This window comes from Triticum aestivum, chromosome 3B (assembly GCF_018294505.1).
Source record: "Triticum aestivum cultivar Chinese Spring chromosome 3B, IWGSC CS RefSeq v2.1, whole genome shotgun sequence".
NCBI classification, from domain to species: Eukaryota; Viridiplantae; Streptophyta; class Magnoliopsida; order Poales; family Poaceae; genus Triticum; species Triticum aestivum.
In genome coordinates this window covers 587,978,735-587,993,740 of record NC_057801.1, presented here as the reverse complement: position 1 = coordinate 587,993,740, position 15,006 = coordinate 587,978,735, and the positions used below count along the sequence as shown (strand labels likewise).

General features: G+C 45.2%; 1 protein-coding gene across 1 annotated transcript; it reads left to right on the top strand.

The window, feature by feature from the left end:
* Positions 1–11,989: 11,989 nt before the first annotated feature.
* Positions 11,990–14,645, top strand: LOC123065816 (probable auxin efflux carrier component 9). Its single transcript, XM_044489030.1, has 4 exons — positions 11,990–13,060; positions 13,162–13,405; positions 13,982–14,058; positions 14,157–14,645. Exons 1-4 carry the CDS (start codon positions 12,162–12,164, stop codon positions 14,221–14,223), a joined length of 1,287 nt encoding a protein of 428 aa, XP_044344965.1. The 5' UTR covers positions 11,990–12,161; the 3' UTR covers positions 14,224–14,645.
* Positions 14,646–15,006: the final 361 nt, after the last annotated feature.

Genomic DNA, 15,006 nt, shown 5'->3' with positions numbered 1-15,006 from the left:
TCTATTCCTTTTTATTTTTCTCTTTTGGCAAGCATCATATGGTGAGGAAAGATCTAGGCACATATATCCAGCTGGATATGGGTAGCATGAGTTATTATTGTTGACATCACCCGTAAGGTGAATACGTTGGGAGGCGAAATGATAAGCCCCTATATTTCTATGTGTCCAGTTGAAACGTTTTGCTCATGTGTACGCGGTGAGTGTTAGCAATCATAGAAGACTGTATGATGGTTGAGTATGTGGAGCTCTTACTTATACTCTGTTGAATAAGTTGAATTACAATTGCTTGGTGACTGAGAACATAGGTTGTTGTGTTTCAAGAGAATTAATTGTTTGAACCTTAACATGTGAATTGGTTGCTACTATAACATGAGAAGTTTTATAAGAAAGAATTGTTGTTATGATGCTAAAAAAATGATTGAAGTTGTAATTAATCAAACTCGTGCACTTATCTAGCATTCACACTTCATAAATTATTTATTTTATCATTTACCTACTCCAGGACAAGTAGGAATTAGGCCGTTGGGGGCGCTCCTATGGTGACCGGTGGTCGATCTGTTTCAGATCTGACCGTCGGTGCCTCAGGCGGCGGCCTCGACCGGTGGTGCGTGGTGCGGCTTGCCTGGCGGGGCGGCACCTGCGGGTGCAGATGGGGGGCCTTCCACGACTGTGTGGGCGACATGGAGGCGGTGGCGCTACGACGGCTCCTCGATGACCGACCGGAGTTCCATGAGAGGCGTCGTCTCCGACGCGATCTACTCCGGTTCGTGTTGGCTGCGGTAGCGACTACGGTCGACGCGAGTACTGCCTGGACGAATTTGGCGGGTGGGTATGGATCCGGGGGAAACTCTAGGCCGGCGTGGCGGCCGCACCAAAGTCGACGCCCTGGGCGCTGATTCCCTTCCTGGAGGCTTCGGTGTGGTTCATACGCCCCCACCTCTGCCATGAGCGCAGGCGAAAGTCTCTGTTCCTCTGTTTGGGCGACGATGGCACTTTGGTGTTATGTTCCTTCCTGAATTTGTCGGCCGGGGACTGCTCGGAGTGGTGGAGTTGCTGGTAGTTCGCAGTCGACACGAGATGGCATGGAGGTCAAGCGGTATGGCATCAAACGTATCATCAACGGTGGGTCTCGGCGGCATGGCGCAGTGGAGACTCGGCGTCTGATGCGCGGAGATGGACTCGCGCAGGAGGAGGAAGCTGTCTGGCGTCATGGTGGCGTTGATAGCAGAGAGGCCTGGCAAGGTCGGTGCATCAGTTATGCTCTGAGGAAGGACCGATGAAAGATGAAGGTGACGGCTCTTGCAACATGCGGTGCTCACTGGGAGTGTGCCAGACCGGTGTGGACCCAATCCAGTTAGTGGCTTGGATGGAACACCCGGCTTTAGATGTTAGGCTTTGGCGTGATGTCTGTTTGATATTTTCGGCACACCTTCATCAAGGGGATACGAGTAGCAACAACGTTGCGAAGATGGTGGCTTCAGGCTTATTGATGTATCACCTTGTATGGTCTCTGAGAATAATTAATAATATGGCTGCAAGCATCGTCCAGATGTAGAGGCCGGGGTACATCCATCTTTAAAAAAAAAACTGAAAGAAAAGAAGCATTGTCGAAATCATAAAAAAATGCAGAAAATCCTTCAAAACAATATCCTAAAATAAGATAGAATGTGGGGTACTTTGCATGCATCCAGCCTGTGTAATTAGCATGGCCCGTTAGCCTGTTCTATGGAGTACTGGCAACCTATTCAACGTGGTTTTGCGGGAGCAATCAACCTGAAATCGAGAGTTTTCATGCAGATTGGCCCCACATTACATGAAAACTCTTGATTTCAGGTTGATTCCACGGTACTGGCAACCTATTCAACGTGGAGTACTCCAAATGGAGAGTTGAAAGAGTAATACTGACTTTGAATTTAGGAAAAAGTTCAAACTAAACCTTGAAGTTATAGACGAAAGCTAAATTAAACCCGAAACTCTGAATCCCGAAAATTGGCACTCTGAACTTGCAATCCCGGTCTATTTTGGACCCTAGACCTGTTTGGCAAACTGGGAATAGTACAATCCCGGCCGGGATAACCAGCTATTCTCACGGACAAGAATTAGGGCCGGCCTACTACAACACAACAAGAATTCGTGATGTTTCAAAAATGTTCGCACATTTTAAAAATTGTTCAGAAGTTAAAAAATGTCCCTGTTTTCAATTTTTGGCGCAAATTAAATTCATTTTCTATTTTCTTAAATGTTTTGCATTTTCAAATTCTATTCGCATTTTAATAAACTGTTTGTGACTTCAAAAAGAAAAACACATTTGTCAAAAATGTTCATAATACCAACATTTTTTCAGATGCTATGATTGTTTTTCAGATTTTCAAATTGTGTCACATTTTTAAAATATGTTTTTCGAATTTCATAAACTATTTCGTAAATAATGTTTTTAAAAAATGTTTTCAATTGTTGGCTGCGGAATCGATTGGGCCGGCCCACCAGACATGATGTGAGTTTTCTTTTTTGCTTCACACGAGACATAAAAATTCATTCTTTCTTTTTCTTAACGCGCGACGTAACAATTCCAAAACAAAGAAAAAACATGCCGTGGAGTCAAACTTGGGACCTAGCATGGTTGACCTGATTTTGCTAGCCACTACACCACACGACTATAACTGACAGAATAAGAGGCCGACAGTATTTAAGCAGAAACCAAAGCGTCGAACTTTGAAAACTTTTATTAGGGGCAATCAAGTATTGAAAACGTATTTGTTTCTGAAATCTTCAAACATTTCATATAGTGCGAGAACTTTTTAAATTTTTCGAATAATTTTAAAAACCAACAACTATGAAAAAGCCAACACCTTTTGAAACATAAACATTTATTGAAACCTTAACAAAAATTTAAAGTGCAAACACTTTTTGAAACATAAAAAGTTTCTGAAACCTGAACAAAATTTTGAAGTGCGAACACTTGTTGATACATAAACATTTTCTGAGTTTGTGACATCTAGAATATACCATAAATTGTAACAAAATGTATGGGCCAATTCAAACAAATGTTTATACAATGTATAATAATATTCGTGTGATTAAAAAAAAGGTTTTGTACATTAAAAAAATGTAACATTTCAAGAATGTTCACGAGTTTCAGAAAATGTGTTTGTGTTATTTTCAAAAAAATGTATTTAAAATGTACCAAAAATGTTTGTGTGTTGTACAAAAATGTGTCATAACCTTAGCAGAATATATGTGACATGTAATAGAAAAGAGTGTATGCGGATTTAAAAATGTTGAACCAGGTAAAAGAGTGTTCATGTAGTTTTGTACAATGTGTATTGTCATTAAGAAAATGTAAAACATGTATTTTGAAAAATATTACCATGTATTCAAAAAAGTTTTGAAAACATTTAATTTAAAAATGTCCATAACGTATTTGAAAATATCAAAATTTTATCAAAAAATATTTAATGTCTGCTTTCAAAATGTACATTGGGTACTGAGAATAATTAGACATGTGTAAAAATTAAAAAACATAAAAAAAAGACTAGTGCGCGCACACGAGCGACTGTGCTACTGGGCCGGCCCAATTCAGCAAATACCGTCCGAGTCTTCTCAAGGTTTAAAATAGACCGGGATTATAAAGTTCGGTGTGCTGATTTTAGGGATTGAGAGTTCGGGGTTTGATTTACCTTTTGCCTACAAATTCAAGGTTTTTTTTAGACTTTTTCCCTGAATTTATCACCGGTTGATTTTATCTGGTCAAAGTGGGCTACTCACGATCGATCAAGGTGATTTCTCGGCGTCTGGTTCGGAGGGCAAACTAGATGCGCTGCATTCAGCTCGCCGTATGTGCACTGAGTGGCCGACCCATTCTCTTCCTCGAATTCTTTGTGGGAGGAGGAACCGTTAGTTTTCTCGGAGAAACGGCGGCCGGCAGCTATTAGCGGTATGTAGCGCACTTGCAGAACAGGAGGGCGGATATAAGTTTTTGTTGCAAACACGTCGATTCCCACTTAGTAGTACTCCCTCCGTTTCAAAATAGATGACCCAATTTTATATTAAAGTTAATATCTCTACTTCTAATGAAGCAGTTGGTAGGATTGCGTCCACGGTTTATTTTCGTCTGGTTATATTTCGTCTGGTTTATTTTTGTCCGGTTTATTTTCGTCTCATATCCCACCACCATATCTCCTCACATTGATTTTTTTACCCTCACAATAAAAACTTTCCTAACTTTTCCAAAGTTTCCTAACTAGACACGTTATAAACGGGCATGTACCGATAGCACGTTATCAATTAATAAAAATTTGTTTTATGACAATCAATTCCAAATCCTAATTTTCCTAATGCATCGATCTTTGCCTTTTTTAAGTAGTTATTTTGATAGGGAGGGTTTAGCCACGAAAATCATCCCTCCATCGTCGGCTGCATCCCTCACCCACGTCGCTGTTGCAGGATCTTCATCCGTCATCCTGAGCAATTGGGGCGGCGATGCGGGCGAGCTTCACGATAGTGGGGAGGACCAGGCCGCGGTGAAGGCAGGTCATGCGCTCCTCACGCTCCACGAACGGAACCTGCGCACGGAGGCAGTAGCGCGGGGTGGCAGCCGGCAATGAGGCGGCCGCGCTACGTGACGAGCTACGGGTCCCCCTTTGTGATGTTTTGGCATCGCTCCTTCATCGCACATCCTCAGGTTCCTCTTGCCCTTCCCTTCCTCTGTCCTCCTCTCCCATCTCTATGCTTTCACGTGCATCCAGTTTTGATTCCTCGTGTGATATATACCAAACATAGGTACGTCAATTCACTTCCTTCCCTTCCCTTCGTCCCTCGGTCCCACGCTCGTGGCGCTGAAGTGGTGGCAACAGGCGATGGCGGTGGTGTCGCTGATGGCGGCGAGGACAGCATGTGGCAGCTCCCGAAGCATGAACACGACCGCACCTCGGGCCTGCCGTCTGCCAAGATATGGGTGAGTTCTCGTGCTGCCAACCATAAACCCTCATGTCCTACAAATTCCTCAAACCCTACCGTCTTGATCCCGTCCACGCTCTGATCCAAAGGACGATGCAGCTCTGGCCGATTGACAATGGAGGTTTGGGATCCTTCCTCTCAGCACCCACTCCTGGAAGAATCAGCGGTGCGCCATGCCGATTGAACCCCGTCGAGATCACTCGCCAAGATTGCTATTCTGAGGTTTATTGTAAAGAAAGTGAAGAGTGAGACAGGATCCGTTTATTTTCAACCGGTTTATTTTCAACCGGTTTATTTCCATCAAATTACCCCCACCCCCACGCCCACCCACCGAAACGCGCCCAGCGAACCGGGGAGAGATCCATTGATTTGGCTAAGGTAGGAAAGAATCTATTATTTGTTTGCTAAAGCAAATTGCATTAATGGGAGAGATCCGTTGATTTGGCTAAGGTAGGAAAGAATCTATTATTTGTTTGCTAAAGCAAATTGCATTAATGAAAGAGATCCGTTGATTTGGCTAAGATAGGCAAGAATCTATTATTTGTTTTCTAAAGAAAATTGCATTAATGAGAGAGATTTGTTGATTTGGCTAAGATAGGCGGTTTTGAGTAAAGTTATCTTTACTGTAGACATATAATGACAATTAATCAAGTATCAACATCATTGCATGCTTATTGTGTGGAATGTGTGTCCCAATGTTGACAGAAGGTATAAAAAGATTGTCTTGGAATTATTATTGTCTTGGGAAGATATTGCCCTGAATTCTCATTTCTCATCAGAAATTTAGTATCCATTTTCGTTGATCTTATTTGCAACATGTACAAGTCAGTAATAATCTAAGGGGGTGCCCTACCGGAGAAGATTATGATAGTTGGACAAGAAACTTGGTACTGTCGTGTAAGGTAAAGGTAGGAGAAATAGGAGATAAAAGCATGCATGGTGGGAGAAGGAAGTCGAATGTCGCGTGGTAGCTCAGACATGGAGTGTGGAAGAAAGACAATGACGAGATGTATGTATCTACTAGATCATGACCATGAGATATCATCCCATAGAAATGACTTTTGACTCTCATGTCACATGAATTTTCTCTTTGTATATATATATTTGTTAATCCGTGGCAACGCACGGACACTTAGCTAGTGTTAATACAAAGTTGGGTCATCTATTTTGAAACGGAGGGAGTAGTATGCAGCATGTTGGTCGTAGCTAGTGACTACTTTGCGTGTTTACTATATATGTCAACCAATGGTAGCCTCGATTCATTAGCTAGCAAAGTGCGCACTTCCCATGTTTGTAAATAGATGGCTTTATAGATGACAGGCGCATTATCAAATTATTGTGCCCTTTTCTGTTACGACCATGTTAACTGAACCTGAGTTAGAAAAAAAAACTGTATTCTCCTGCGTATCTCTATTCCTAATGGACGAATTGGTTGAATAGTCCCTCCCACTTTCAACCGGTTTATTTTCAACCGGTTTTTTTTTCAACCGGTTTTTCTTCGTCCCACCTCCCACCACCCCCTCCCACCGGTTTTTTTCTTTCTCGTCTGGCCGACAATACCCAATGTATTTATGGTAATCAATCACAATTAATCCACGTATGGTAAGGCTATAAACTTAGAAATCTCAAATATGATCTCTACTCCTAATGGACGAATTGGTTGAATAGTCCCCCCCACTTTCAACCCGTTTATTTTCAACCGGTTTTTTTTCAACCGGTTTTTCTTCGTCCCACCTCCCACCACCCCCCTCCCACCGGTTTTTCTCTTTCTCGTCTGGCCGACAATACCCAACGTATTTATGATAATCAATCACAATTAATCCACGTATGGTAAGGCTATAAACTTAGAAATCTCAAATATGATAATTATAGTAATAAATCAATCCATGTATGGTAAGGCTATAACTAAGGAAATTTCAAATATGGTAATTATCACCAGAATCAAAGCTTTCCAAAAAAGTTCTTCTTGCCATACCCTTCAATCGCGCCCTGCTCCATTCCGATCTCCTTCCCTCAATCGCTCCAGCTGATTTACTCTTTCCAAACCTAACCCCTGCCTGATCTAGATAAAGAGGCTCTCTCCTGCCCGTCTCATCCCTCCCTTGTGCCAACCATGGAAGAGAGGAGGGAGAGCACAAGGAGCGCGCCGGCGATGCGCCGATGCTCGCTGGTTGAGGCATGGTCGGCGTGTGAGTCAAGAGGATCCCTGCATCTGTGGTGGTAGGCGATCCAAGGAAGAGTAGTCGAACATGAAAGCGATGGGAGGGACAACACCCTGCTGCCGGGCTCGTCCGCCTCTTCGTGGCCGACGACCGCGTTGGATGTGGCCGAGGGCGGCGATGATGGAGGGAGCCGCTGGCGCTGGCCAGGCTCCCGACCGAGTCGCTGCTCCTCAGTGCCAGCCCTTTCCTCCGCGCCGGATCGCTCGTCATCTTGGGGACCCCGAAGGGATGCCGCCGGTGTGGGAGGCGCCCACGACAGTGCGGGCTGGGGACCGAGCGGCGGGGGACGTTACGGGTTCCGTTCTAGGGCTAGGTCGGGAAGTCTATCGTGTTTCTGTCGGAAAATCTTGTGATCAATGGGTTTACTAAATTAATTTTGGGTCTATATTAAGGGGCACCGTCTATTCTTGTCATTCGAATTTGCATTCTTGCATCAGAAGTTCAAGAGAACTGTCATGAATAGCACAATGCCTTTCAGTTTGTAGACTGATAACTGTAATAATATAACTAGAGAGCATTTCCTATCAGATAAATAAACTGAACATCACATCTTTTGATTTCTGTTTGGCCTCCTGGGAACGTAGACTAATTTAACACGTCATCTTTCGGTTTATGGTAATCAATCACAATTAATCCACGTATGGTAAGGCTATAAACTTAGAAATCTCAAATATGATAATTATAGTAATAAATCAATCCATGTATGGTAAGGCTATAACTAAGGAAATTTCGAATATGGTAATTATCACCAGAATCAAAGCTTTCCAAAAAAGTTCTTCTTGCCATACCCTTCAATCGCGCCCTGCTCCATTCCGATCTCCTTCCCTCAATCGCTCCAGCTGATTTACTCTTTCCAAACCTAACCCCTGCCTGATCTAGATAAAGAGGCTCTCTCCTGCCCGTCTCATCCCTCCCTTGTGCCAACCATGGAAGAGAGGAGGGAGAGCACAAGGAGCGCGCCGGCGATGCGCCGATGCTCGCTGGTTGAGGCATGGTCGGCGTGTGAGTCAAGAGGATCCCTGCATCTGTGGTGGTAGGCGATCCAAGGAAGAGTAGTCGAACATGAAAGCGATGGGAGGGACAACACCCTGCTGCCGGGCTCGTCCGCCTCTTCGTGGCCGACGACCGCGTTGGATGTGGCCGAGGGCGGCGATGATGGAGGGAGCCGCTGGCGCTGGCCAGGCTCCCGACCGAGTCGCTGCTCCTCAGTGCCAGCCCTTTCCTCCGCGCCGGATCGCTCGTCATCTTGGGGACCCCGAAGGGATGCCGCCGGTGTGGGAGGCGCCCACGACAGTGCGGGCTGGGGACCGAGCGGCGGGGGACGTTACGGGTTCCGTTCTAGGGCTAGGTCGGGAAGTCTATCGTGTTTCTGTCGGAAAATCTTGTGATCAATGGGTTTACTAAATTAATTTTGGGTCTATATTAAGGGGCACCGTCTATTCTTGTCATTCGAATTTGCATTCTTGCATCAGAAGTTCAAGAGAACTGTCATGAATAGCACAATGCCTTTCAGTTTGTAGACTGATAACTGTAATAATATAACTAGAGAGCATTTCCTATCAGATAAATAAACTGAACATCACATCTTTTGATTTCTGTTTGGCCTCCTGGGAACGTAGACTAATTTAACACGTCATTTTTCGGTTTATTGTTCAAAATTGTTTCACTTCACATGATCGTGAACATACATGATGTGTATGTATTTTTTAATTTTGTGTCTGGTGACCTCAATTTTTATGCCTTCTACAGGTGAGTTGCTAACAAAATTCTAAATGTACATGCTCCAGGTAAATTTCTGGACATATATATTATATCTATATGTCCTTTCTACGAGGACATAAAATGCATCCCTATTTTCTATCTACCATTTTGTAACCCTTTGCAGAATGGTCTGGGGAGGTTCGCAACATTGTCTACTCATCTGATCGGAAATCTGTATATGTTGTCGATCGTGTGACTCTATGGAACTGATGGGGAGGTACCCTTCTTTGCCTGGGAGTTATATTTGGTTTAGTTCGCTGAATCTGGTTTGGGTTTGCACTAATCTTGCGTACTAAGTTTTTAGTGTATAATCTGTTTGTAGGTCCCACTATTTGATTAGTGGACGCAACTGATGGGGGCATGGAGATGATGGCAAGGCATCACGCTGTGGTGGTGGCGAGGGGGCCATCGATGAAGGCGGCGATGACAGGGGCTGCCTACAAAAGCGGTGCATGGATGGGGGAGGTGAAGTGGCGAGGGCTGGGAAGGTGGAGAACGACAATCGGGGGAGATGGAGTGGTGGCAAGATTGGACGAGCTCACCTCCGGAGTGTGTGGGCAAGATTTCCTTTTCGGGTCGGCCGGCTTTTTTTTAAAGCATGTGCATGCATGAGTTGGGGCTTATTTCCAGCGGTGAACATGCATGGGTAAAACCGTTTTCTTTTGCGAAAGGGGAGGGGAGACAAAAAACGGAGGTGGGAGAAATAGCATGCGAAGTACTCGGACATCCATGATGGTGCAAGTGTCGCTTTTTTCGGGAAACTTACTAAGGACATAGAGTTCCAGCTGTTTATAAGGAATGTATTTGGCCCTTCTTAGAAGGGAAACTAGCTTGCAAACTTTATGGTCCAACTATCATTGAAATACCAACTGATATGTTACGAAATCTTCAACTTATATTCTTTAGGAACTTCATTTAAGTTGTACTGACCTCATGAGATTCCAATCTATGTTTCATAGTTTATACTCCTCACTATCATAAATTCATAGACTCAAAAGTTTGTTGTATATGTTTATTACTCGAGCATTGCAATACACTGCACTCGGATGATTTTGTCCACAGAAAATTTGAAGCTCCATGATTCGGCAAGAGGATTTGTGCAAGAAATCATGTACATCTTAAAGTTTTGCATCTCAAATTTGGTACCTGTGTTGAACAGGAGGAAGCCTAGAATTCGCTTCACAGACGGAACTCGTCAATATAGAAGAGTAACACCTAGATAGAATCAAATCTGGTCAGAGAAGCCAATTGTGCCTTCTTCCCGAGTGCCAAATGTAGATGACTAATGCTGATGACACCACTCGCTTCCTTGTTTTTAAATATCACATGTGCAACACAATGATGCAAAGCGAATTTCATGGAGGGGGGGATAAGACGTATTTGTGTGGTTGAAGGAGCACATGTAAGTACATATTTTGGTGAGGGTGGAAATTGAAATGCATGCTTGGAGAAACATAGTCATAAGCATGTGATGTACAAACTCCATATAATGATATTATGATATGTGTTTTCATAGATAATTTTATTTTTCAGGGCAACGCACGGTCATTCAACTAGATTTAGCTTCTTTGGATTAGGAATAGATCTAGAAGAAGGTGACGTGGTAGGGTTTTTTTGTACCGTCCGAGACAACGAAACAATGACATGGAAGCTACATGCAAAATTAAGGGGCAATAGATTGAGAGGGTGAATGATGTATGGACAGAGAAGGTGATGAACGGCAAGTTTAATGGGAAAGGGCGGTTAGAGGGGTGTGTCATGTTTGTAAGAATAGAGAGAAGAATATGCTTGCATTTGTGTTGTGGTTGAACATTGCGTGCAATATGCTCGTTTCTGGGGAGGAAAATGAGCATTGTTTACACAATTTCATTTGTTGGCCCGTGGCAACGCACGGACATTCTACTAGTATACATACACACAAGATTATAAAGGTTCTCACGGCTGTTAATCCTGCATTCTGTAATGAGCATCACAACACCCAGTATGCAGGAGCTCTCCTCGAAACGGCTCGACGCCTGCGTGTCGAACGACCTTTTACCATCTTATCATTCACTCACGTTTTTCGTTTATGTGTGTAATAAAATGTAAAACGACAGGCAGAACGGGAAACAACTCATTAGCTTTCCAGCACGCATGAGAAAAGCCTTTTTTTCGAAAGAAATAGATGAGAGGGTCAAACATCGTGTGGTTTGTCAAACAAACATGGCACCGCACGTTTGCATGCATGGTTTGGTGCCGTTTGCAAGAGACGTACGTACGTACTCCTCGATCGTTTGATGCCTTGTAGTAGTACGTACGTACCGGGTTGAACTTGTCTCGATGAACGTAGAGCATGGCAGGCGCGATACAAACTTGACCGCTAGAGCTGGACAACAGGCACGGAGTCGTACATGGAATTACGCGTCCGCGTCGTCGTGCCTAATGCAGTCGCCCTGCAAAATTATGCAGACCTGCGCCACGTTCAGGAGGAAAACCGCCCATGGAGTTCGGCCAGTTTTTGCGATTCCTTCTCCCATGTGACCCGAAAATACAGCAATGCATGCTCCTTGGATCAGTTAGATTAGATGGCGTTCCCTAGCTTGGTGAACATTTGTGAAAACACGGAGAGAGAGAGAGAGAGTAACCAAAAGGAATTCGAGTTCTTGTTGTTGCCCCCTTGTTGACTTCTTAGGCTCTGACAACTACTAGTCGTAGTACTACATCACATGACCTGTAGCTCATGCCAAGACAGAATCCGGTTTAAATCACCTGGCTGGACACAGGGAAAGCGTATCGCACACTGCTATTCCCAGAGCATGCATGATGACAACTCACGATGCCTCAGGTTTCCATTAACAAGTCCCACTGGCGGCGTCGTGCAGCCGTACATAGTGCGCCGCGCACACACACCACGCATCGCTCGCGCGTACCACCTTTCTGGTTTCTCTCCTCAACGAACGAACCTGCTTTTCCATGATCCAAAACCATGGACGAAACCCCGAGTTCCGTCGCCTGTCCAATCCGCGTCAACCCGGGACGAGCCACTATATATACACACGAGCGTCCCAGCCAAAAAACCCAAACCCTCACACCAAGACACTACTGGTACCACAATAGGAAGCTTAGCGCACCCACAGCTGCACGAAACCGAATCCCCGACGTCGATTCAGAGAGGCGTGGTCGATCGTTCCTGATCGATCGGTCCAAAGTTGGATCGTAGCGTGTGCCTTCTACTAGGGCGCCATGATCACGTGGCTGGCCGTGTACCATGTCGTGGAGGCGATGGCGCCGCTGTACACGGCGGCGGTGCTCGGGTACGCGTCCGTGCGGTGGCTCAAGGCCTTCTCCGAGGAGCAGTGCGCGGGGATCAACCACTTCGTCGCCATCTACGCCGTGCCCGTCCTCATCTTCAACATGGTCTCCACCAACAACCCCTACGCCATGAACGGCCGCCTCGTCGCCGCCGACACGCTGCAGAAGGCGGTCATGCTGCTGGGCCTCGTCGCGTGGGCCGCTTGGGAGTCCCGCTCGCGCCGCCGCCGCCGATCCAACGGAGGCGGCAAGGCCTCGACGGCCTCTCCGCTGCAGTGGGTGGTGACCGCCTTCTCCGTGGCGTCGCTGCCCAACACCATCATCATGGGCGTGCCGCTCCTCGGCGGCATGTATGGGGCCATGTCCAAGGACCTCATGAAGCAGATCGTCGTCATGCAGTTCTGCGTCTGGTACAACGTCGTCATCTTCATCTACGAGTACATGGCGGCCCGGCGCGCTGCGACGGCCATGGATGGCACCGCCAAGATCAGCCCTGGGTCGCCCGGGGCGGCGCCGTCCGCTGAGAAAATCGCCCCCAATGACGAGGCCGTCGTTGCGGCCAAGCGGGCCCACGAAGTAACCGTAAACATCGAGATCACGGAGGTTGCCGCGGCCTCTACGGCACAAAAAGATCTGGCAGACAACACAACAACGACGGTGGCCAAGGAGACGAGTACCGACGCGGAGGCAGAGAAGGCGTCGCCGCCGCCGGCGAAGTCGACGGCGCCGTCGGTGAGGCACATCGGGTTGATGGCAGGGAAGAAGGTTCTCAAGATTCCGAATACCTATGCAAGCTTCCTTGGCCTCATCTGGGCCCTGATCGCATTCAAGTACGTCCCTTTCATTCACAACTCATATTACCTCGTACAAACTGTATTCCTGTTGTATATCTTTCCTAATGCATTCACGTCGATCTACTTGTGTTTTGCAGGTGCGGGATCAAGATGCCAAAAATAATCGACGACTCACTGTTTACCATCCAGACGACGGCGGTTGGGCTCAGCATGTTCGCCTCGGGGACGTTCATAGCGCGGCAGTCGCGGTTCGTCCCGTGCGGCTACGCGATCGCGTCGGTATCGATGGTGCTCAAGTTCCTCATCGGCCCGGTGGTGATGCTGCTCGCGTCGCTCGCCATCGGCATGCACGGCACCCTGCTGCACATTGCTGTTGTACAGGTAAACCGCACGCACGACTGATTAATTCTTTCATTTATTTCTTGAGATGTGGGACGACATTTATTACTACGTTTCTTGAGAGGCTTGGCTACACCCTAGCTGCCATACGGTTGCATGTTCCAGTAGTAACGGAAAGTGCGTGGTGAAAGATGGCCGCACACGTTTGTGTCCAGTAGTACAAGTCAAAAAATGAGGAGGTCATCTCCGAGGTGCCAGTAGGAGTACAACAAATGCTGACCCAGAAAGTTGAACGAAACCCACAATTTTAGAAACTTTTTATCGCTAGTTGAACAAACTAAAGTAAGCGGTGTCGGAGCTAGTAAATTCTAATCAAACCTTCAAAAACAATATCCCTTCAGAGTTTATACCAAAGCTGAAGCTGTGTAGTTATATACTCCCTCCGTCCGGAAATACTTGTCTCAGAAATGCATAAAAATGGATGTATTTAGAATTAAAATACGTCTAGATACATCCATTCCTCCGACAAGTATTTCGGGACTGATGGAGTATGTTATTCATTATACAAATTTTGAGATATATTTTTAACCACTATTTTTGATATGCATGTTCATACAGGCGGCACTCCCCCTAGCCGTGACTTCATTTGTGTACGCTGAAGAATACAAGGTCCATGCAGACATCATGAGCACAGGGTGCGTTTCTTTACCAGATTTTGCTACATATATTGTTGCCTTGTTTTTGTGAATGACCATCTGATCAAATGTATCTATCTGGTTTTTGTTCTTTTCAGGGTAATTCTTGGAATATTTATCTCCCTCCCCGTCACCATTGTATACTACATTCTATTAGGGCTATAATCGAGCTAACAAGATCGATGTCCAAGGCCTGAAAAGCGCATGTCAGACGTAGAGGACGTGCCGCACAACAGTTGAAGAGCGCAGCTCGATTGCAGCTTGAAGAATCCAACTGGACTCCAACATGATAACCCAAATTAAAGAATCAAGAGAAACATACTGATATTGTTTGAATATGGTTAATCAATAGAAGTTCACCTTTTCACTAAAGTATGATTGTAATGTTAGTTGAAACTTCGCATTGGACAAAATGTACTACCTCCTTTCCGGTTTATTACGCCTGCACGTATCATGTTGACAATTTGATCAACGTAATACAAGTTATATATCACAAAAACTATATCACCAAAACTTGAAATGGTACAATTTTTAATGGTATGAATTATGGGATATACAACTTGTATTACGTTGGCTAAATTATCAATCCAGGTAGATACACGCATCCCTAATGAACCCGGAAAAGATGGAGTATTATACAAAGTCTCGTACACCCACCTTAACTAAGTTTGTTACTTACTTTCAATGCATACCACCGGATAAGATTACAGTCTACATCTCCTGATAAACGGATAGTGTGGTCTTCTTACATGGTCATTTACTTTTAAAGACATGCTCTCCGAAAGCCGGCGTTCGTGATGGAGTAGGCTACGATGGTGACGCAAATTGTGAGATGAGGCAAAACCCTAAGTGTTTTCGATGTGTCTTTGCCATGGTCGATAAGCATTATACTCCCTCTGTTTCCAAATATAAGTCTTTCTAGAGATTTCAACAAATGACTACATACGG